Genomic DNA, 22,763 nt, shown 5'->3' with positions numbered 1-22,763 from the left:
AAGATTCAATGGCTTGGCTGATTTTCAGGATCAGAAAATGAAACATTACTGTTGGTTAGTAGCATAGCCATGTACGCATAAAATAAATAGCAAATAAAAACGGGTTGTTGTATATCGACCTCAGCTACCACAGCTGTTGGTAGCTCCTTCATCCACAGCTGATATGGCTGACTAGACCCAACGACTAAAGCTTGTTATTCTGCTACTACTCGTTATCAAAGCCCCATACATATTTATTTCCATGCAGAAGTTGTTTTATTACACGTCATAGCAACTTGTTGCAGATGACTATTTCATGTCAAGTGTGATCGTTTCCTGGACAGATGACTGCTAATCAATCATGTAATACACGATACAAAAGATATGGGAATGATGACAACATGATGACTTTGGTATATAACTCACTTTATTGGGGCTAAATATACAGAAAATGTGTAAATAAACAAAGGCCACTATTTGGTCGACGGAAATATAATAGTCCAAGCTTGATGAGAGCTGTTGGACTTTTTCCAACTGTTTACAAACTACGCTGTAGCAAGCTAGGACAGAAGATTGACATTTTTTTAAGACGCTTTAAGGAAAAAGGTATCATTAACTTGTTACTTTGACATCGAGTCATGTGATTGGATTTACTTTGACATCGAGTCATGTGATTGGATTTCCTTTAAGTCAATGTAACGCAGATCATATGGAATCAGAGGATTGTTTGATAATTTTGGGGAACCAGGGTTTAAATGTATTAGGATTTGTTTAAGCAAAGAAAAACTAATGTTAAGTGTCATTGAATTTACTCGGACTTGAACCGGACTTTAGACCAAAGGTTGACCCTGAGTTGGCTCGAAGTCGGATCAAGTTGGAACAGCTATACAAGAACCCTTTGTAGATCATTTTAATTCATATTTTGTCTTAGTCCACTTGTTTTTGTTTTTTACTGTAAGCAAAATAATAAGAGCCATTTGGAAGGGATGTCAGGTACAAGACAAGATTTATAGCAAGGAAATTGTGAGCACGCGACATATACAAGGGCGGATCCAGGGGGGGCCAAAGGGGGCCATGCCCCCCCCCCCCCCCAAACGAGACCAATTTTTTTTTTTTATGTGACATCGCAATAAAGGCTGGCAATGAGTACACCACCATCTTTTCCTCAAAAAAACATTGGTTAAAGTGGTCAGAAATTGCCTCAGATCGCACCACAGAGCATCTAGAATCCAAAAAAAATTTCGGGGCCCTTAAGCGGGCCCCGAACCCCACGCCCTAATTTTTTTGACCCACTTTTTTGGGGGTCCAAACTTTTTTTGGCCCCCCCTAAAATTGTGTTCTGGGTCCGCCCTTGGACATATAGAATATAGGAATGACACATCCGTGGGACAGCTCATGTGAGTGGATCCCACGAAATAGACTTCAGTGGTATTTTTTCACTTACCAGGTTTGTATTCACATACAGTGCATGCATAGCTCGTGTTCTTTCTGTTATTCATCGAGACATCATTACTCAGTCTTACTGTGTAGTGTGAATGTAAATGTTGACTGTTATCACTTGTTTAACACCGGATTTGAAACGGGCCTTTGAATCTAAAGCAGCTCTGGCAACTTGTGCCTCATTTTGCTAGATTGTGTCACAGTGATTATGGCGTGAAGGCAAAACGCTCACTTTTGTTGGGTAGCTCGTCCCGGGCCCGATGAGATCTTGATGACAACTTTATCTGCACCGTCAGGGGCCCGACACGAGGGCTATACACGGATATGAAGCCTTGTCGTGCCCTGGTTAACAGACATATAAAATGGGAAAGCGTTGGAATTGACGCCAAACGAACCACTTGAACAAAATGATTGTACAAATTCTTTCTTCTTTCAAGTTACGGTTTGCATGCTTTGTGAATTTCGATCATTTTGATTTGAACAATTTACGATGGATGCAATCATCAATACAATTCACAAGTCACATTCCTTGGGGTTTGGTGGAGATTTCATTTTGCAGTGTCCGGGGATTTTCTTCATTCTAATGCCAGTAATGCGAAAATGTCAAAATATCAGATATGCTTACTGTAATCTGGCATGACATACGGTAGTTAGCAGACATGATTTCCCAAAGCGCAAAAACTGCACCCAAGACGAATACAAATGGCGCGAAATGCCACTGATGAATGGCAGTTTTATGACAGGTGCAACACAGCCAAAGGCAAAACAAGAAAGGATTTTATGTAAGTTCTCGTAAATCATACACGAAACGGTCGTCGGGATCAGACAACAGGGACACGCACGCTCCCCACCACTGAATAAAAGAAGCTGATTCTTTCACGGGCTGAATAGTGTTGATATGGAAGTGACGACTGACTGCACGCTATACACGCACTCGCACAGTTTATGAATTGACGTTGGCATATTTCATACATACGACAAAACATGGCACTAACAGTTATACGTTAGTGTCTGACCAGTTTGCTAGTGTTTACTATCGTTTTCAGTTTCAACTTGGTTTGACGATTAGCAGCATTCATTGAACCACGCGACTTCAGGCCTACCGTACTTCATTCGCAGAACGGGTCGAGGGCAAATCGGGTCGAGTTCACGGCAGCACAGTCAACGCACCTCGACTGTAAGACCGATCACTTCGTCAGTCACTTGTGACAGTCCAAAGCCAGGTGAGTTCACAGATTTACTCTTTGCGTAAGATCTGGATTTACTAACTAAAACTGTGATTTTTCTGGTGAAACACTAGTGAAATGTAACTGCTTGCATCTGTGATGTGTTACTGGCATACCTACACGCCATAAACGGTCAGAATGGCAAAATCCGGGGGGAAAAACAACTCTCGTAAAGCATAACTATCCTAACACGTGGCGCAAACAAAAGTTAAAGTAAAAGTGAAAATTGAATCAATATGCCTTGTATGTGTGTTGATTATTATGTGTAACTGTACCTAATACAGAGGACATCAAAAATACGCTTTTGGGCGTATTTGACACAACCTCAACTAAATTGGTCTCGTATACAGTTAGGTTGTGTCATGCGTTTATGACACAGGTGGGTTGTTACTGTTAGTATGGGCATGAGATATTTCCTGATTTTCTTACAAAGTTCATGCACAATTGAGACCTGCTCCCACATTCTTGGTGATCTTGGTGTCCACTAAAGAACATCACCCTATTGCCCATTTCATTCCATATACGAGAAAGTACTTCTAAATGGATCATTCGGTGACAGACTAAATATGAAGTAGGGCTTTTGGAATGTCCCTGTTTCCAACTCGGACCCGTTCTTCATTGTGGACATTGTATAAAGCACGTACCGACATGACCCACTTATAACACTCATTCGTATAAATGGTGGTATGTATTCCTGATTTGAAGGCAGATCACGAATTCTGGCGACGCGCGTTAAGTGTTTGTTTTCCCGGCGTCATTTTTCACTCGGGTAGAAAGAGCAAGTGGGGCTCGACACATAATACTCCTTGGCCGTATAACTCACACCGCGCATATTTTTTTGGCCCACCTTCTTTTAACCTCACATCAAAAAAAAAATGAACATGAGTATTTGATTCTGGAAGTAGATGCCATTAGTACTGAAATTCAAGTAGTGAGATTCGAAGTGACGTCCGCGCGTGCATTTCGGGCCACTTTCATATACGGTTTGGTTTACTCGCAGTATTCACTCCGCTCTCCCGAGCGTCAATCAGCCAATTTAGTTTATGTATTTTATAACAGCAGCGATGGAGTATCAGATAGTGTTTACACTTAACCCATTTTCATTCTATAGACGGTGTATATATTCAAGTTGCAATTGGATACGCGGTGAGTTGGTGTGTCATTAGGATGGCGGATAAATATTTAGTTTGTACAGTCAGTGTATATACACTGAATAGACTGAAATGTTTACGTCAGACAAGAGGCAAAACCAAAGTTTTCAAATTGAATTCCGTGCAGCCACAAAGATATTTGTCGAGTGATTACTGAGGAATGTTTTGATGAGTGATAGATCCCACTTATCAGAGAGAGATAAATTTACGGCTTTAATGCTTAGTAAAATGTTTGAATTGACATGAAGCCTAAATAATGTTTTAAGTTAAACCGATATCTTGAAATATTTGCCAATGAGGGAGACATTAAACGAAACACTTGAATGAGAATGGGAAGGTGATCAGGTGTTATGAGCCAAGCAAAATGCTGCAGTTAAAACCTTCATTTTCTGTGATGAACCTGTTGAGCATCTCTATGCACCACCCAGCACGAGATATAGGGCTTGGGAGGCGCTTCCAAACCCATTCGTTATGGGGCGCTCATCCGTGATTTCCATTGGCATTCAGTCGTCATAAAAACTGAAATTGTTGTTTTGCTGAACTTGCACCGAAAATCTGCTGCTTGTTCAAATTCACTAGCCGGTTCACCTATGAAGTTTTACCCTACAAACAATGAGCAATAATATAACCGTGTCGGAAAGCTTTTCCTCATACTAGTTTCCAAACAACTATAGAAAGCTCTTTCCGTGTGGATGGCAAGTTTATTGAAGTTAAACATTGCTGTCAAAGTTTACTTCCAAATTCTGTACTCTAAAATTCTGTACCTCATACTCGGCAGTTTTAGCATACCATTCCCAGTCATTGACGTTATGGGATAGTTGACACCCAAGGGCAAAGCGATTTTATTTTTCAACAGCAAGCGCAGATTACAATTCATAACACAATAGACCACAAAAACTCTCAATAGGCCTACCATACCGGTTCCGCAAGAAAAAAAATCCTTTTATACTTGCACTGCCGTGGCTGTGTTATGAAGGTGTTTATGAGTCATTGGGCGTTTACCATATTTATGTATAGTGAAGCCAATGTGTAGAAATGTCTCATTATTTTGGGATTAGTTTGTTAATGGGTGGATTATGTGTGGGGAAATCGTGTGTAAAGAATAACAACTCATTTGTCGCTGTGAAAACACACTTCAAGGTGGCGTCGGTAATTGGCTAACATATTGAGATCCCGGAGACACAGTCACAATGTCAGCCAATTTGCTGCTACAGATGTTGTGAGCTGTAATGCCTCATTTGCTGCATTGTGTGTGAATGACCAAGGATTGTATTTAGTGCAGTTCAGGAGCGAAAACCTTTTATAGAGCGACGATCCGTCTTTGTTAAAGTTCAGTGGTAAATAATGCAATAATAGACCTTTGATATCAAATTTGATCATTAATATTCACTTTGAATTGAAATATCTGAATATATCAAATATCTTTATCGACCTTAATCCATGCGTATAGGCCTATTACCGGTACCCTTTCCACAAATGTTACTCGACACGTTTGGAAAGAATTTTAGAACCGTACATGTAGGCCTGTCCATTACATTATCAGAAAATGACAAATATCCTGAGAAAACAAGGTAATGCGAGTGTGTATGTTGCTGAGTATCCTGGGGGTTTTTTCATCGAGAACGTTTTCATCATTTCATACAGTTGTCACTTTGAATAAGAATCAAATTTACTCGCATGATTCTGGTCGATTGGAAAAGTATATCCACTATCCAGTGTCAAGGCCGCCATAATTCACTGGTCCCACACTCTTACGGCGTTAGTAAACCGCGTGGTCAGTGTAACAAAACAAAATGTCACCGTGACCGGACACCTGTATTCGTGGTGCGTGCGACCGCGAGCAATTTAATCAGAAATGATTAGTCGAGCATATTATATTTACGTGCAGACGGACATGCTGTCAGAAAACGCGCCAAACACCTGGGAAAGGTGAAGATTCGCTGGGGACATGTAACAGTATGAACAGACAGTAGCGGGTGATATAAAAGAATGCTCTCTCGTCTGCATGGCGTAGTTTCCCCTGAAGGCGGGAAAAAAATTGTCACAAAAATATAACGTGCCTGCATGATATTGTGGTTGTCTGGAAGCCTTACTTTGAATCTCGTCTCGCGGTTGTCATGACAACGTGTTCATTTTATTCACAGTTTGTTCAAAATACCTCGTTACAGTCAAAAGATTGAAAGTGTTAATCAAAGTAACAAAAAGCACAGTAAAATCGAAACAATCTCATTCACAACTTCAATTTTAAGCCACAAAGGGTTCGGAGAATTTCGTTTAGCGGACAAGACACAGTAACAGACTGGTCAACAAGGAATAACGTTTTGAAGGGGCAGGACAAATCAACTGCATGAAATTTCACAGATTTAAATAACAAAATAATCTTCAACTATTTTTTAATGCAATGCATAAGTTAAGAGGACGAGGAATTTAAATGTCAGTACCAAAAATTAAATGCATAAATCTTGCAACCTTTTGCCTTTTATATATCTGAATATCTTTATGGCCCGTATAGGCTAAATCTGCCATGCACGGTGTACAACGAAAAGCATTTGTATATATCTGAATATCTTTATGGCCCGTGTAGGCTAAATCTGCCATGCACGATGTACAACGAAAAGCATTTGTTTAGAACCAGTTGTGTCAGCTAATATAACACATGGGTATGCCACTATTAAAATTGGTCCGTATACGTCAAGAACTACTTTGAATTATATTTTCCAAGTAGTCCTGTTTAAGAAAAAATATGGCCCCTCTAAATGACAAAAGAAAGGCTTGTCGTCCAAGAAATGGATGGCCCTGACCATATCAACACACTTCACACCTCGCCCGGTTCTGGCGTTTACACCAAGCCTTATTTTTTTGTAATTGAGTGACCGTGAACCAACAGACCATGTCGTCACACTTCTGAGATACCTTGATATGATATTTCAAACAGACAGTTACACGTATACACCCGTCCGTGGGAAATCAGGTCTGGTGGGGATGACGGTAAACACGTGTACGAGGCTATATGGATTCCTTCGTGCTCAATTATATACCGTACGCATCACTAAGGCGTAAACCCAACGTGTCACATACAAGGTGGCACTTGCAAGTGTTGAAACCCGACTGCGAAATCACATCTCCGCTATGGAAAAGTTTCAAGGAAAATCTCCCTGTGTGTTATTAAGACTTCCCATGTTCTTAGTGAGGTTATTAAATATGTTCAAGGTGTCAGTGTTTTCCCGGAAGTAGATTTTAGGAGCGGTGTAGTTCGTCCTCAGTCGAGAAAGTGGTAAGTGGGGGTTTGAAAGAAATTGCAGCTTTTTACCTTCAGTAGCTTGTTCTGTGTTGTGGTGACTTGTTAGGCGAATGACACGAAGCTTTATTTCCATGAGTGTTACTTTGTATTTCTTTTTCCTATTTTTAACTCAGTGTTGAAGATTTTGCAGTGAAAGGTGATTTTCAGTTTTTCTAAACGATTTCCCCAAATGAGTTTGACTTAAGTAACACCCCTCTAAACCTCATGCTAATATTGGACCTTCTTCCAATTTCTGAACTTTGTGTGTGGCTCTCACAGTCTAGAATCGAATTCAAGTTGATTGCAAGTCAGTGCATTTGATTTTGTGCTCATCTGTCATTCGGTTTGGGTCTAGGCTCGCACCATCGATCGGAAACAGCTTGCAATGATGTTGCGTTGACAAGTGAGTCAACTGCAACCTTGTGATGTGTACGCCAGAGGACGGCTATTAATGCTTTAGCGATCGCAGCCGGGTCGATTTGCCGCGCGCACCGAGGCCGCGGTGAGAGAGCGCAGACTTTTTTGTGGTGGAGGCCCTAATAAACTCGCCTTGAACATGGCCACGGGCGGAGATGTTCGGTCGAAGTTGGTGCTCCGGGGAAGGCCGTGTTATATGAAACATTAAAAGATTTACATTAAGGCTAACGTTGGGACTGAGATAGGCCAAGCGAAACACGTCAATTAGCACAGTCGTCCCTTCTGACGCTGGGAAATTTTCAAGAGGTTAAAGTCGGGAAATTTGTAAATGAAGCATGACCACACTACACTACTCAACTCTGAATGCCTTTTGCATGTTGGTGTGTTACTCATATTCGTCAATATCGAATCTAACATATTTCTGGTTGGAAGAGCCACACAAAGTCCCTCAAGAAAAAAAATGAATTAAATTTCAAATTTTAAAGTAGGGGTCAGTAGATTTGGCATCGTATGAAACAGTGTGCATATTTTGTAAACATGCAATGTATAAACGGGCACCTAAAATCAACATCGACATTTTGAAACAAAATATATAAATAAGAAATGTACTTTAATATAGTAGAAATGAAGTAGCCTAACAGTAGTGGAAATATTTCAACATGACGGTGCGCTATTGCCACTGGGCATTGTCATAATATCAGATATGAATTTGCAGTGTCAGTTATTTAGCTTGTAATGCAGCTCAGACTTTCAGATCTGTTCTCATTGTCCTCGGGCAATGGATTGAAATGTGAAAAAAACAGTGTCATTCTTCGTTATGTCAGAACATATCCAACTGTCATATGTGTCTGCCCTCTTTCGCGAGACTGTGAACCTAGCTGAGAAATCGTTCAAAACGGACCATGCTAAACAACACATCTTCAGGAAGTTCGTACCTTACAAAATGTGTTACCTTATTACAATCTATATCATCACACCTGGTGTATAAATTGAATTGATTATCGCAACCTTAATTCCATTCTGAAATAGACAAACACAATTGCCTGATAGCTTTTTCCCCTCATAAAATTTTCGCTCGCGCTGCCTTGGGTTTCGATTTTGCTGTCATGCTCTCGCTTTCCCCATGATGGAGTGGTCACCTGCGGAATATGCTGTCCGCCGGTAATAATGGCGACTGTTCCATGTCTGAAGCGTCAACTGATTGTGGTGTAAATTGTCTCGGTGTGAGCTCATCATACAGCCGTCGAGTCATGCCCGACTACTTTGTGAAAGCGCATCACAATTCCCATTGCAACGATATTCTCCAGGCATCGTTTACTAAAAGTTTCTGTCTTGTCCTCGGTGGATTTGTGCTTTTATCAGTCTCGCCCACTCCTATAGCACTCGGCTATTGCCTCTTTGCACTACTGCATTACTGGCTTGTTCCCGGCAGTCTCTGTCGAAAACTGAGATTGATGTAGTCATATCATTATTGTTTCCCAGAATAATTGGTCAAAACAAACGACTAATATTTTGCTGTGTGATTGCAATTTTAAGGCGACTTGCCCGAGACAGGATGTTGAATATGCAAACATCGACTGAGCTGGTCATAACTACAAGATTTTCATTAATAATCGCAATAATGAGCAACAGATCAAACGTTGACGCCAATCGTTTAATCATGTATAAATTGCGTGATTACAGTCATTTTTTTAAATGAACAAAACAACTATTGGACAACCGGCTCATGACGTCAATAATTAAGTGAAATACATTAGACTGAGTCACTTATAAAGCAAAGGAAAATTGCAATGTTTGTTCTTTCATCGGGTTTCGGTTTGGAAGAAAAAATCACTGATTTTATAATCGTGCGAGTTTCGAGAGCTAAAATATTCCGATTAACGAATGCAATGCATAGTATGTGGTTTCATCAACTTTTATGATATATCACAGAGTTTGCTTCATCGATTCACATATCAACGCGCAATAAATATGCACAATTATATACTCTTGATAAAGGCAACTCTTGATAAAGGCAACACATCGAACGTTGACGCAAACAATATATGGCAGAAATGCCAAACTGTGCGAGATAGAGAACGGTTGTTACAAGTAATGCGCCATTACATGTATTTTCGGTAGGATCGACACCGATATCGTCCGAACCGCTCGAGATCTTAATTTATCGTCACCCAGAGATTCGATATCTACTTTTGACCAATCAGCAATCAGTAAAGAGCGCAAGTTATATCTACGTCTACCGCTGCACAGCAGAACGTTCCTCTAGAACAAAGATGGCTGACTGTGAAAACCACAGCGGTCCAGTAAACTTTACATCACAGAATACATATGCACAAAATTGAAAAAAGGGCCCCTGCCATTGGAGTTGCATGTTATCATGCAGAGGTGTGTAAGTGTTACGTTAGGTTTCGCACATACCGGTATACCACGCTGTTTGTGTTTGCTCAAGGCGACATCGGCTCTGCGAATTCATCTGAAATTCTGGAACCGACAGGTCTGGCCGAGTGAAATCCAAGGCGATGAAAGTGACAGAAGCTAAAGCGACAGCTCAGCAAATTCGTTAGGGTATCGGTTAACATCACGACGGGCCGAGACGTGAGTATTATGGCAAATGAAAAATGTGCGGCGCTCTGGCAATCATGCACAAACCTATAAAAGCCCATTGACTGTTTTGTATACGTAGTTATATAGGAATGAAACCTCAATATTCAGGATTGACGTTTAGGGCAGTGATTGATGATTCCTGCACATTCTATCAGAGTATAATCAATGATCCTAATGAAGTGCGGCTCATGCTACCGGCGATTGCGAACGTGAAGGGAATGGTATATGACGCCACGAAAAAAAAACACATTCACGCTGCGGTATTTTTTTCTATGGCACAAGTCGTACCCATTTCAGTGTTTGTAGATTTTCTTTGTACGGTGTAGTGTAGAAAAAATGGATTCTATGAAAAACGCACTCGCATAATTAAGGACTGTGACAGGTCGCGTGTGCATGGTGGTGTAAGAGTCCTTTCTTTTATTTTAAAAGATGGACAATCATTAGCGTCCGTTAGCCACCACGTGCCTGTAACTATACATATCCCGTAACGCAGACTGCTGCATATCTAGCAGAAACAGAAGGTAAACGAGACTAGATTTCGTAGGAGTCCAAATCTTATGATTTTATTTGTTGTTTTTTTGTTTTTATTTTAACCACTACTATGCCTCAAGTCGCAATTAATTCATTTGCTCATTAACCGATTTTTTTTGCAATAACACAAGTTTCAAAACTAGACATATGTTTGTGGACAAACATAGGGCTGTTTCGGTAGCTTTTTGTGACATGTGACATGTGTTCCATCAACGAAGGATGTGTAGTTCTGTTTATAATAAATGGTGGCATATATGTGATTCCATTCGTATAGGGCTTTGAATAATGACGTCACATGACACGTGATGACGTCATGATGACGTCACATAAAGTTTTATCTATTACTATAATATTATGGTAAAGAACAACTTAGCCAGAGCAAACATCGTTGAAAGCAAGTTCGCGTCTTTCACCAATTTTAAATTACAAAGCACTTCCGGTTTCAACCAGAAGAAAGGGTCACGTGATTTATTTGCACATATTTAAAAAATGAAGACCCTCGATAATTCTATCGATTCCCGCAAAAATCATGTTCAGGTCTCGACCACCTACATTTTGTTCTACCTATAACACATCCCGGTCTAGCCACATACCAAGTTTCAACCCAATCAGACTTACAGTTCTGTAGATATAGGACTTCATAATATGCACGTAAATTTTCAAAAATCAATAAAAAAATTAGGTGATGACGTCATCATGACGTCATAGTCTTGGCATAATTTTTGTATGAGGGTCTTCCTTGGCTGTAACATTGATGACGATTTTAGATCGCCAAGTTATAGAAATGGTGGCTTGAAAACGTGTACTAAGTCAATGGGCTAACACGTGTACAAAGTTAACGGGCTAAAAACAAAATCCCACTGCAGAAAAATTGCACCTTTAAATTTGTAATTTGCCTTTGAACTGAAACATTTTTATGAAATATTACTTGATATTCTGACCCTTAGGAATATGTTCAATCGAATGAAAGCGCGAAAAAAATACGATTTCTCTTTCCTTCTCATAGTAATTCTCGGCTGAAGTTCAGAACTACTCAGTAAGATATCAGTGTTGTAAAGGAAAAGACTTGTGGAAAATCCCACGGCAGAAAAACTGCACCTTTAAATACGTAACATAGGGCTTTTCGGCATTATGATTTTTTATTATACGTCCCTGACTATGTGCATGCACGAACATAAAATCTGTCAAAGTTAGCCGAAAATCGGCTAAAACGGTCACTATGATATGATGTGGACAGGATTTGACCTCGGCAACACGTGCTCTGCAGGCTGACTGACATTACATGTACGATGTACATGTACAGTACGTGCGTAACGTACGTGTATGTACATATAGACGTTCTGTGCATGTTTTAGAGCAGATGTATTGTCAACCTGAAGTTTTAAGTGTGCGCAGGGCGTGTCCGAGTTCGCTTATTGCCTTGAAGCTTTGACTTAGGTCAGACCTACCCTTAAATCGACAATTAAAGTAAAAACTAACATAAAAACTGCCATGGTTGATTTTTCAGGAATTTTCAAATGAAAAAGAGTTTTTTTATTATAACTTCCGGTCTGATGACGTCATTCGCCTAAAACTTCGCACACGTCTTAAGTGGATCAAGGTCATCATACACACCAATATTTAGGCGATTCCGACAAACTTCGCCACAGACATCTATTCAAAATACATTTTTGCAAATTTTCAACCTGTCGCTAGAGGGCGCTCGAAGATTGCATGACGTCATTGGTAGATGATTTGAAGAATACTTCTAGCCAAGAGACTAACACCATTAAAAGCAAGTTCATATCTATTACCATTTTCAAATAATAAGCCACTTCCGGTTTTGGCCTTTTTCGACCGGAAGCAAGGGTCACGTGATTTCACGCACACTGAATGAAATAAAGACCTCAACCTACTCTACCACTTGCCGGTAACAGAATGCTGCGGACGCGTACGGTTGATTTCTTATGCATTTTTAAATATTAAAAGTGTCACAATTTAATTGCCTATAAATACACACCGGATGACGTCATCATGACGTCATCATTACACAATGTTGTTTGAATTAGGGTCTTTGCTTGGACAAAGATTGGTGCAAATGAATTACTGGCAAAGAGTCAAAAATGCCCTTTGAAAATCGACAATTTTGTTTCGATTTCTGTGTACAAAGTCTATGGGAAAAATTAAATATTCAAAATTCTATAATAAATTAGTCGATGACGTCACGATGACGTCAATGTTCGGCACACAACTTCAGATGCTGGTCTAAGTGTGTGCCAAGTATAAAGTCAATCGGATTGATTTTAGTGCCCAAAGTGCCGGTGACAAAAAAACCGTGTACAAATGCTATGGGCAAAATGACTGAAAAAGAAAAAAAAAAAAAATAAAAAAAATAAAAATCTTAACGAAAACAAAGGCTATTTCGGCAAAAGTGCCGAAACAGCCAATTAAGGGTTATGAATACAAACCTGGTTTTACGCACGATCTAAGTCATATCACTGAATAAACTCTGAAGGAAAAAAAGCATGCAGAAAGCTGCAGTTGTCCGTGAATCCAGTTAAAGATCACAGTTTTAATCAAAACCTCTGATTCTTAATAAAATCTGTCTCAGGTTCGGAATTGAACAGTGCAACTGCAAGGTACGTGTGAACACTGCTGAGTATTGACCGCGTGATAATTCAGTGGTGGTAGGTACGGATAAAATGTAAAAACCTCCACACATCTTCCAGAGTTTATCGCCGAGAGCCACCGAAAACAAGCCGTATACTGATATAGGTCCTTGCATTAAATCATCGCCCCCAAATATTGTCTGAGTTCACTCGAGCTCCAACCCTGCCCGCGGCCATCTCGCGCAGATGTTGTTATAGACTGCTTTTAGTTCAATTGTGTCCGCAGTGGAGCAGAGGTACTACTAGATATGAGACCCGATCACTCGGCTCACTCTGTGTATATCACCGCCGGACAAGCAATAAAGATAGCGGTATTCCTACCCTTTAATCAAAAGTCGGTGCAGTAACTCACACCGCAGTACAAACACGCTTAGAGTATAAAGAAAGGCTTGCTGTAGGTTTCGTTTTTTGTGTGGTTTATATGAGTCACGTCCTAAATTTCTAGCCCGAAATAGTACAGTCTGGTTTACACTAGCTTCCATTAAAAGAAAACATCTTAAAAGGCCGATCCACTATACTAGCCCCTGGCACACAAAGTGAAATTTATCGCTTTTTATTACACTTTATGCTCTAAAATGAAAAGTGCGGTCGCGCGAAATTAAATTTTCATCTCAGAGAATGCATTCACCTCTTAAACGGATGCCTCTTAGGGCGAAGCAGCAAATCAGTTTTATTTTAATGGACACCAGCAAATATCCATTGTTATTCCTTCAAAGAGACGAAGCTTAAACTGAAAGCACATCTCATCGCTCAAGGAAGAAGCCAAGTAACCAACCAACGAAAAACAAAAAAATCGTTCCAATGATCAGTCTTGGGGTGCCGGGCAAAAACTCCGGACGCAAGACAAACCTGTTAAAGGTATTAGACGGGGCCATCCATCCCCAGCAGAGCGAATCCATATTCCCTACCCCGGCTTCAGATAAAACCCTCGCAACTTCACCAGGCCTTCATCTCGGTCCGACCGGGGCTTGGCCGGGTCCCGTCACCCGTGAGCGGGGGTTATCGATTACGAGGTGGCCAGGAAATAGCCACCATCGATCGCTGTTTGCTACCCCGTACTGCGCGGCTTATCCATTTCTATCCCGCGGACTCGGGTCTCAATCTTGGGGAGAGTTTACTGTAGCAGGTTTAACGTTTCAGGGTCCTCGGTGATGATTCGCGCAAGCGATTTTATTTCGCACTCGGCTCGGCTGGGATTTTGGCCCCAGAAGCCAAGTTATTAGATTGAACAGACCGTGAAATGGAAAATATTTAATATTGGAAACATAAAACAGGTACTTGAAGCCTTGAAGTTTCTCTATAAACTCATATACTCGACTAAATTCTTCGAATGAAGGCCTTCTAATTTGGAACCGCGTGAGCAGTTCGAAATTGCACGCGATAGCAGTCGTTTTTTATCAAGACGTATGGTAGATGCACGTTTCATTTAAAGTTAATAAAACTCATATAGTGATAAGCATGTGCACGTCTTATTGGGTCGATGTTTAATCATGATTGAATTGCGTGATTATTCATTCATTTTATTTAATACTGAAAAACACCAGTACAACCGGCTGACGTATATAATTGAGTGAAATAAATTGGATTGAGTCACTTAAAAAGCGAAACAAAATTGCAGTGCTCGGTCTTGCATCGGGTTTTAGTTCGGAAGGGAAAATCACTGATTTTATTATCGTGTGAGTTTCGAGCGCTCAAATATTCCGACTAACATTGCAACACAATGGTACATGCATGTGCTTGTATCACCTTTTTGGATATATCACAGAGTTTGCTTCATCAATGTATATATCAACACGTCATAAATGTACACAGTTATAGCTTTTTACTCTTTATCATATTTTATTTGCGTCAGCCACTAGACAGAAGCAGCCATGTTTACACTCTGATAAATATTTATGCCAACTGCGAATGCAATTCCATTAGATCTTGATATCGGCAGCGACATCGCTAATATTACTCTCCACTTCAATTTCTTAACCGGCCATCTCGAGGTTTTTCTTTGGCTGAGCCACGCCGGCGCAATTACTCGGAGCTAACATTTTCGCACCGCGGCGCTCCCCTCATCCGCACTTAACTCGATTTCCTATCCCCGCTTTTTTGACTGATGAAGTTTTGATTTGATTTATAAGATTACCCTCTGCGATCCAATATCTTCATTACCATCTAACCCCCTCGATCTGCCGTCAAAGCACCTGAGTGATAAACAGATAAACAATTTGTACTCTTGACTTCTACTGAGACGCGGGAGCATTCCAGGTTATTGGGGAGTTAACTTGGGAGTACATTTTCAAGTAATATATATTTTTCTCCGGTTTTGTGAAGATTGCTTGCGGCACTTCGAGTGAGGAGTTTCGGCACTTGATTTAAACTTGTCTGGTGTCGTTAACGTTAGATGTGAAAATTGCGGGTTGGATTTGTATTCCTTTTGATTTTGTTTGCTTTAGGTACATACGCAAAGGCACGAAAGAAAAGTTTTTGCAGACGTAACATGATTGACCCACAAAAAGACACAGCGATTGATTTGTTGTTTGCGATTGATGCATAAAAATGTTGTTCTATTCTTCAAATATTTCAAACTTGGTTGAGACAAATAATTTAACAAGATTCGTCACTTTTTTTCCATAATATGCATGAACGTAATTATCTCAAGACTTGCATTTGCAGTTATCATCACAAAATGTACCGGCATCCTTAGGGAGACACGTCATCATCAAAAAGTATACCTTTGGGACACGAGGCCACTTAATGAGACATTTCAGTGTCTCTCTAATGTTCCAACTCATATTTCTAGGTACAATTTTACCGTCGCAAAATAGGCTTAATCGATTCGTCATTATGCAAACCCCATATTTACCAAGTTTCGTAGGGGTATAGGATATAAGGTAAAGTTGTGGTTAGGGGTAATTAAAGTTTGATTTTTTTTGGTGCACAAGTCAACGGGAATGTCTCCCTAATGTACCATATGCGGTAACAGAAATTATACCCAAATGACTAGTTCATCAGTGGGTCTCAGTACTCTTTGCTATAATTCTTTAAAAACATACAAGAATACAATCCGATGTTTATCAGCACCGAATTCCTCCGATTCGCCAATCCGCCAATCTCCAAAATCTCGTTTATTATATAGACCCATACCACCTCTTGCCATTTACGAAAATGTCGAGCCGGCCGCAGCTTCATTGTGGACCCCGGGGCGCGAGTTGACCCGTAAGCTCGGTTAATAACGCATTCTCAATAACCAAATCGCTGTGGGCGCTGCACGTTTTGCCGACCGAGAACCCAGTGAAGAGTAGAGGCTACACTCGGTATATGAGAAACTGTTATTGATTTTGTGCTTGGGATCCCTTTTCCTCGGGTTTACTTTGTTGATGGTATTTTGTCAGCAGGGTGTATCCCTATTGGCACACTTTTCTCTCTTTTTAATTTTAGTGCGTGGAACGGAACTAGTATAGTTTGCGGCAATGTACAGCTCACATTCGCTCGTGTTGAAACTTGTTCTTAGCTGATTGAAATCATACCTTTGATTTTAGAGTTGGATTAATTAGATTTTCTTCCTTTTTTTTGGCTTTGAAATTTTTGGAAAGATCCTCCAGGGTGTTAAATTTTCTTTCATGTGCTTCTGCCGGTGAAAATGGATTGTTTCTTATTCTTTCTTTTGCATGGCTTCGTTCGTGAAGGGAATGAGTAACACAAGGCTGCATCTCAATACTGCGATCAATTTCAATTATTGCCAGGATGGAAGTCCATGGGATACTTGCCTGCAGCTCCTCCTTACCAATACAAAAAAAGGAGAAAAACTCATTCAATTCATTTACAAAGAAAAGCGCAGAGGCTGGATGCTATAAAGAGGCGCAGCCTTATTGCAGGTTCAAGGAACGATTTAGGAGAGATGCACTGATGCACAGAAAATTGGCTGCTTCAAACTTGCAGACATTCCCTTCCTTTTACCGCCACCTGCTTGCTCTGCCAGAAATTGGTGAAAAAAAGTTGACAATGTGTTTTGACCCAGTAACGTCAAATGCCTACAATTTAACTTTATCAACTTTGGAGTTCTTGTAACTTGGATACCGGCTTTGATACTGGCTATACATGGTGGTTCTTACTTTGATACTGGCTATACGTGCTGGTTCTTACTTTGATATCGGCTACGGGCTGGTTCTAACTTTGATACCGACAACAAGTTGGTTCTCACCTAAATACCGGCTACGGGCAGGTTTTTACTTCGATAACGGCTGCAGTAGTAGGTTGGTACTTACCGGCTGCTAGTTGGTTCTTACTTTGAAAGTGGTTTTAGTCGGTTTTTAATTTGATATCGGCTACGGGCTGGTTCCTACTTTGATACTATGGCTTCATGGTGGTTCTTACTTTGATATCAGCTACAGGCTGGTTCCATTGGATCCTGGCTACAGGCTGGTTCCTACTTGTGATCCTGGCTACATGGTGGTTCCTACTTGGACACTGGCTACATGGTGGTTCTTACTTTGATATCGGGTACAGGCAGGTTCCTACTTGGGATCCTGGCTAATGGTGGTTTTTACTTTGATATCGGCCACAGGCATGCAGGTTCCTACTTGGATCCTGCATGGCTACAGGCAGGTTCTTACTTGGATCCTGCAGGGTGGTCCTTATTTTGATACTGGCTACATGATTGGTTTTACTTTGATAATGGCTACATGGTAGTTCTTACTTTGATAATGGCTGCATGGTGGTTCTTACTTTGATACTGGCTACGTGGTGTGGCTACGTGGTGGTTCTTACTTTGATACTGGCTACAGGTCGGTTCTTGCTTTGATATCGGTTTAAGGCCTGTGGCCGGTTTTTACTTAAATACCATGCAGCGAAAGGCCTATTCTTTCTTTGATACCGGCTAATAAGGCCGGTTCTTACTTCAACGATACCGGCTACAGGTATGTTCTTACCTTTAACGGGCTACAGGCTCATGGTTCTAAATTTGATATCAACGAAAGTCTGGTTCTTACTTTGAATCCGGCTACAGGCTGGTTGTTACTTTAATACAGCGGCCTGCTCTCTCTTAGATATCACTAGAGCCTGTTTACCTGCACAATGTTAAGATGCTAATAGTCATCCATGTTCCGTTCCCACATTTTATTTTCGCGGACATTAAGAAGAGACAGAATGAGACGGGTACGGACGAAAATCACCTTGCCGTTTTGACTTAGTCTATTCCTGCTGAGAATTTACTGTTCATTATTCTTTGGGCAGCCTGAATCCCCTACTCGGACGAAATCTAAGACAAGGAAAACACAGGAAAGCGCTCTGAATCACCGATGACGACTCTTGACTTGGTACGGAGCTCATCTTTCATGGAATCAGGTTACAGCTATATCATGGCTGGATTAGTGGATAGGTCAAATTGATTTACTTCATTCTAAAACGGAATCTCCCCTCTTTGGCCCTAAATGTATTTGCTCAAAAAGTACTGTGCTCGGGCTTAATTGGCAGCGTCAAGGCCTACCGTCTGGTTGATCAGTTAAAAAAGGTCTCGTTGATTGCACTCAATGTATGCTTAGTCACATGCCCACGCAAGCTTTATCCAAACGTCGACTCGAATCTATACACGAACCGGCAGATCGAAGGAGATGCATAGACCATGGTATATATTGTGATTTTAAGTGGAGAAGACGGGGATTTTTTTCGCAACTGAAAAGTAAATAAGGCTGGAAAGGAATAGTTACAAAACCTTAAATGATATATAAACAAGAAATAATTTATAGTCGGGAAGATGAAGGGAAACGACAAAACATCGGAATCTTGGCCCATTTCTGTGAGTGTTTGTGTCAGGTTGTTGGCGAAATCATGATAATGGATAATACCGATGGATGAAGGATGTCTGCACACCAACTCGTTTACTTCCGATCCAGGCCAACTTCTTCGTAATGAGCATACACTTACACTTAGAATGCCCACAACAAATGTAGGCCATGCGCAGTCATCACCCTTGACTACATTCCTAAGAGAGAGAGAGAGATCGCCGTAGATAGAAATGGCTGCGCAATGCACATCACAATCCGGGCCAAGACCTGATCGAGATTCGCCCCAAAGGGACGAAACGCTAGTCGTGTCGTAGATCTGATTACCGGACGAGTTAAACACCTGGTCTGTCCCTGGATGTGCTCACAAGCCCCGGGAGGAGATGGATACGGCTAATGAACAGGAGGATCAAGCCAAGTGCGCCTATTATCCGCTGAGTATAAGATTTCGAATCGATCCGCGGAAAAAGTGCACCGGATTGGAAAATGATTTGTCTCGGCGACATTCGAAACAACATGGAAACACTGGCGCATGATTTAAACGTGTCGACTTAATTTATTGAGGGAGACATGATGCATTGTGAGGAACACGTTCATGACGTATCTGACACGGAATTGTTAATTTGTTTCAACAGTGAGTCAACTGCAAACAAACATTATTTAATGAAAAAGCGTCTGATTCGCATTTCAGTGCCAGTACATGAACAGGAGACATGTTCCTGTCATTACTGGCCATGTTTGTTTAAAAACAACATTGGTTAACATAACCAATGGTTGAAATAACCAACAATTGGTTAATATGTGTCCAACCAATCGATTGGTTGGACACATATTAACCAATAGTTGGTTATTACAACCAATGATGCTAACCAATCTGTTTTTAGACTGTACTGAAGAGGTTGGGATACTTTACGTTATGACTGGTCGATTCTAACTAATTTTTTTTGGTCTCTCTTATTGTTTCCTCCTTTTTAGAGAAGGTAGACAACCATGACTTCCTACAGCGCTGTGCAGCTATCAACAGAGCTTCGAGACGTCTTCCTGACCTGTCCCTTGTGCTTGGGGCGCTTTTTGAAACCCAAACAGCTTCCCTGTCAGCATACATTCTGCACCCGATGTCTCTTCAAGTGGTTCAATGCTCGCCCCATCCGGGCCAAGAACCTCCAATGTCCCATCTGCAGAGATTCGGTACCGGTGCCACAGGCCGGTATCCAAACTCTACCGGACAGCATGCTGGTGGTGTCATTAATGGAGTTCCTGGACAGGAAGTTTGAGACCAACGAGTCGATATCTTCGGTCCTGGTCGGACTCGTCCACCAGTTTGGGGTCAAGGGGAACGCGGAGGGACAGCTCTATAAGCCCCTCGGGGTTGCCGTCAGCGGCGACACGGAGCAGGTCTTTGTCGCGGACTGCAAGAACCGGATCCAGGTCTTCGACATGGACGGCAAGTTCCTCCGCAAGCTTGTGGTGAAGAACCTCAGCAAGAAGTTCACGCCGACCTTCGTGGGCATCACGCGGCACCTGAGCATGGACGGCAGCGAGAGGCTGGTCATCTCCGACATCAACAACAAACAGGTCTTGGTGTGTGATCTACAAGGCAGGCTGCTCCGTCAGGTCGGTAAGCACGACCTGGGCATGCCGGGCGGGGCTGCAGTCACAAGCGACGGCCAGATCCACGTGGTAGACGTCTACGCCAGGGTCGTCAGGTCTTACGATCGCTACGGCACCCCGCTGAGACTATTAGGTCGCTACGGATCCACAGAAAACGCCTTCCGTCACCCCAAGCACATTGCCGTCACTAAGAACGATGATCTGGTAGTTACAGACTCGTCCAACAACACCGTCCACGTCTTTGAGATGTCCGGTCGATTGGAACGGGCATTCGGCGTCCGCGGTAAAATGGACGGAGAGTTTCGGTCACCCAGTGGCCTGGCGGTGGACTGCGAGGGTAACATCCTGGTAGCTGACGTTGGTAACCACTGCTTGCTCATGTTTGATATCAATGGTCGGTTTCTCAGGCGGATTGATGATCCCATTGATGACCTTCGACATCCGGAGAGTGTTGCCATGGCAGGAGACTGCAAAGTCGCCGTAGCAGATGCCACCAACCACTGCATCAAATTCTTCTCCTTCTGAGTCAACGCCCAAAGAATTTTTTTTTTTGAAAAATCAGATCACAGAGTTAAAATGTACATAAAAAACACAGTTAATATGTATTGGAAGGCTTATTCCTAAAATTGCAAAAATTATAACAAAAAGTTTCCTTTATAGCATATATACATTAACCTTTCTTCGCTTTTGTCGAGTTGTATTCAGAGTACATTTTATTACGAAATTATTAAGGTGCTTTTCTTTTAAATGTCATGAAAAAATGTTTCTTATCGTATTATTTTCGTGCGTGTATTGGCGATCACACAACACTACTTTATTATGAAAAAAAGTAACCAATTTCTTTTGGTATTTATATAGGAAGTGATCGAAGAGATGCATGATGTATAATCAATGGGTCTGGGTATTCTTAATACTTGAAACTTGGCTTTGTGTAATCAGAGTGGTCGTGTAATGGATGTACTTTGTAAAGATGATCATATTTACTCACTTTATGATAAGGCCTGAGAGTTTCGATTTTCTTGCGAATTACTTTGGCCTGTTTGAAGGTAAAATGAGACTTTATTCGGCATACTAGCACTGAAACTACCCTTTAAAATTGTTGGACCTTTTACATAAGGACTTTAAGTAATGCAAGTATAGTGGACGTTCCATGGCATAGCTAGGCCTTTCTTTTTTCGCTTTCATTCATGAGACCCTTTTTTTTTCGCTTTTAAATTCATGAGTAAATAATCATGAGTTCAATCATCTCCACGTGGTGAAGATAAATGAGAAAAGATGTACAATTCTATCTGCATGTTTCTTACATTGTAGATAATGAGTAAGAAGAAAATGTGCTTAGTTCAAAGCTATGCCTAGAGGTTACCTTTCACAAATCAGAATTCGTTAGCTTCTTGGCTTTGATTCATTGTACAAAGCTCAGAAACGGAATGTGGTAGATTCCCCTGCGAACCCGCTCAATAACATTTTCCAGGTTGTTAAATTTTACTCTTTTTTGTCACATGCCACTGACAAAGTTTAATTGTTTTAGCGAACAAGGGCTTTTACGATTTATTTTCAATTATAAGTGTGTGAAATGTACATGCTCTTCCCCGAGTGATCACAATCACTTAACCTGTACAAAGATTTACAATTAGGCGAAATGTCGTGCAATAAATGTTTATCATGTTTCAGTCATTCCATACTTAGAACTTGTACTTTCTCAATTTCAATTCGGTCTGTATTAGAATATTCAGTATTATCAGCAATGTACATATTTATTATAGAGGTATTAATCACAAATCTATAATCAACGTTGTACATCTAATAAACTATTCTCACAGTCCAAGTTTACTGTAATAAGAAAAATTGATGCAGACGTCGTAGGTATTATAATGTCTCCAAGGTCAATTTCTTTACCTGGATATACAAAATAATGAATGTTTATGGGTGCAATGGTAAGAATAATTCCACGAGGCGAAGCCGAGTGCATTGAACCTTCCATCACCAAATGAAATTATTCTTTCCATTGCACGAATGTGAAACATTTATAGCGCCTGAATAAATCCTCGTCATCTGATTGGTCAGGGCAGAGCCATCCATAGTGTGACCGTGCAATGGAACTTCTA

At 41.0% G+C, this 22,763-nt stretch overlaps 1 protein-coding gene across 1 annotated transcript; it reads left to right on the top strand.

Annotated features, from left to right (window-relative positions):
- Window positions 1-2,158: 2,158 nt before the first annotated feature.
- Window positions 2,159-22,636, top strand: LOC119727488 (tripartite motif-containing protein 2-like). Its single transcript, XM_038199375.1, has 2 exons — window positions 2,159-2,642; window positions 20,023-22,636. Exon 2 carries the CDS (start codon window positions 20,038-20,040, stop codon window positions 21,181-21,183), a length of 1,146 nt encoding a protein of 381 aa, XP_038055303.1. The 5' UTR covers window positions 2,159-2,642; window positions 20,023-20,037; the 3' UTR covers window positions 21,184-22,636.
- The last annotated feature ends 127 nt before the right edge of the window (window positions 22,637-22,763 follow it).

This window comes from Patiria miniata, unplaced genomic scaffold (genome assembly GCF_015706575.1).
Source record: "Patiria miniata isolate m_02_andy unplaced genomic scaffold, ASM1570657v1 HiC_scaffold_20, whole genome shotgun sequence".
Classification (NCBI taxonomy): Eukaryota; Metazoa; Echinodermata; class Asteroidea; order Valvatida; family Asterinidae; genus Patiria; species Patiria miniata.
Note: the sequence above shows the minus strand (reverse complement) of the source record. Positions and strands in the feature narration are given on the sequence as shown.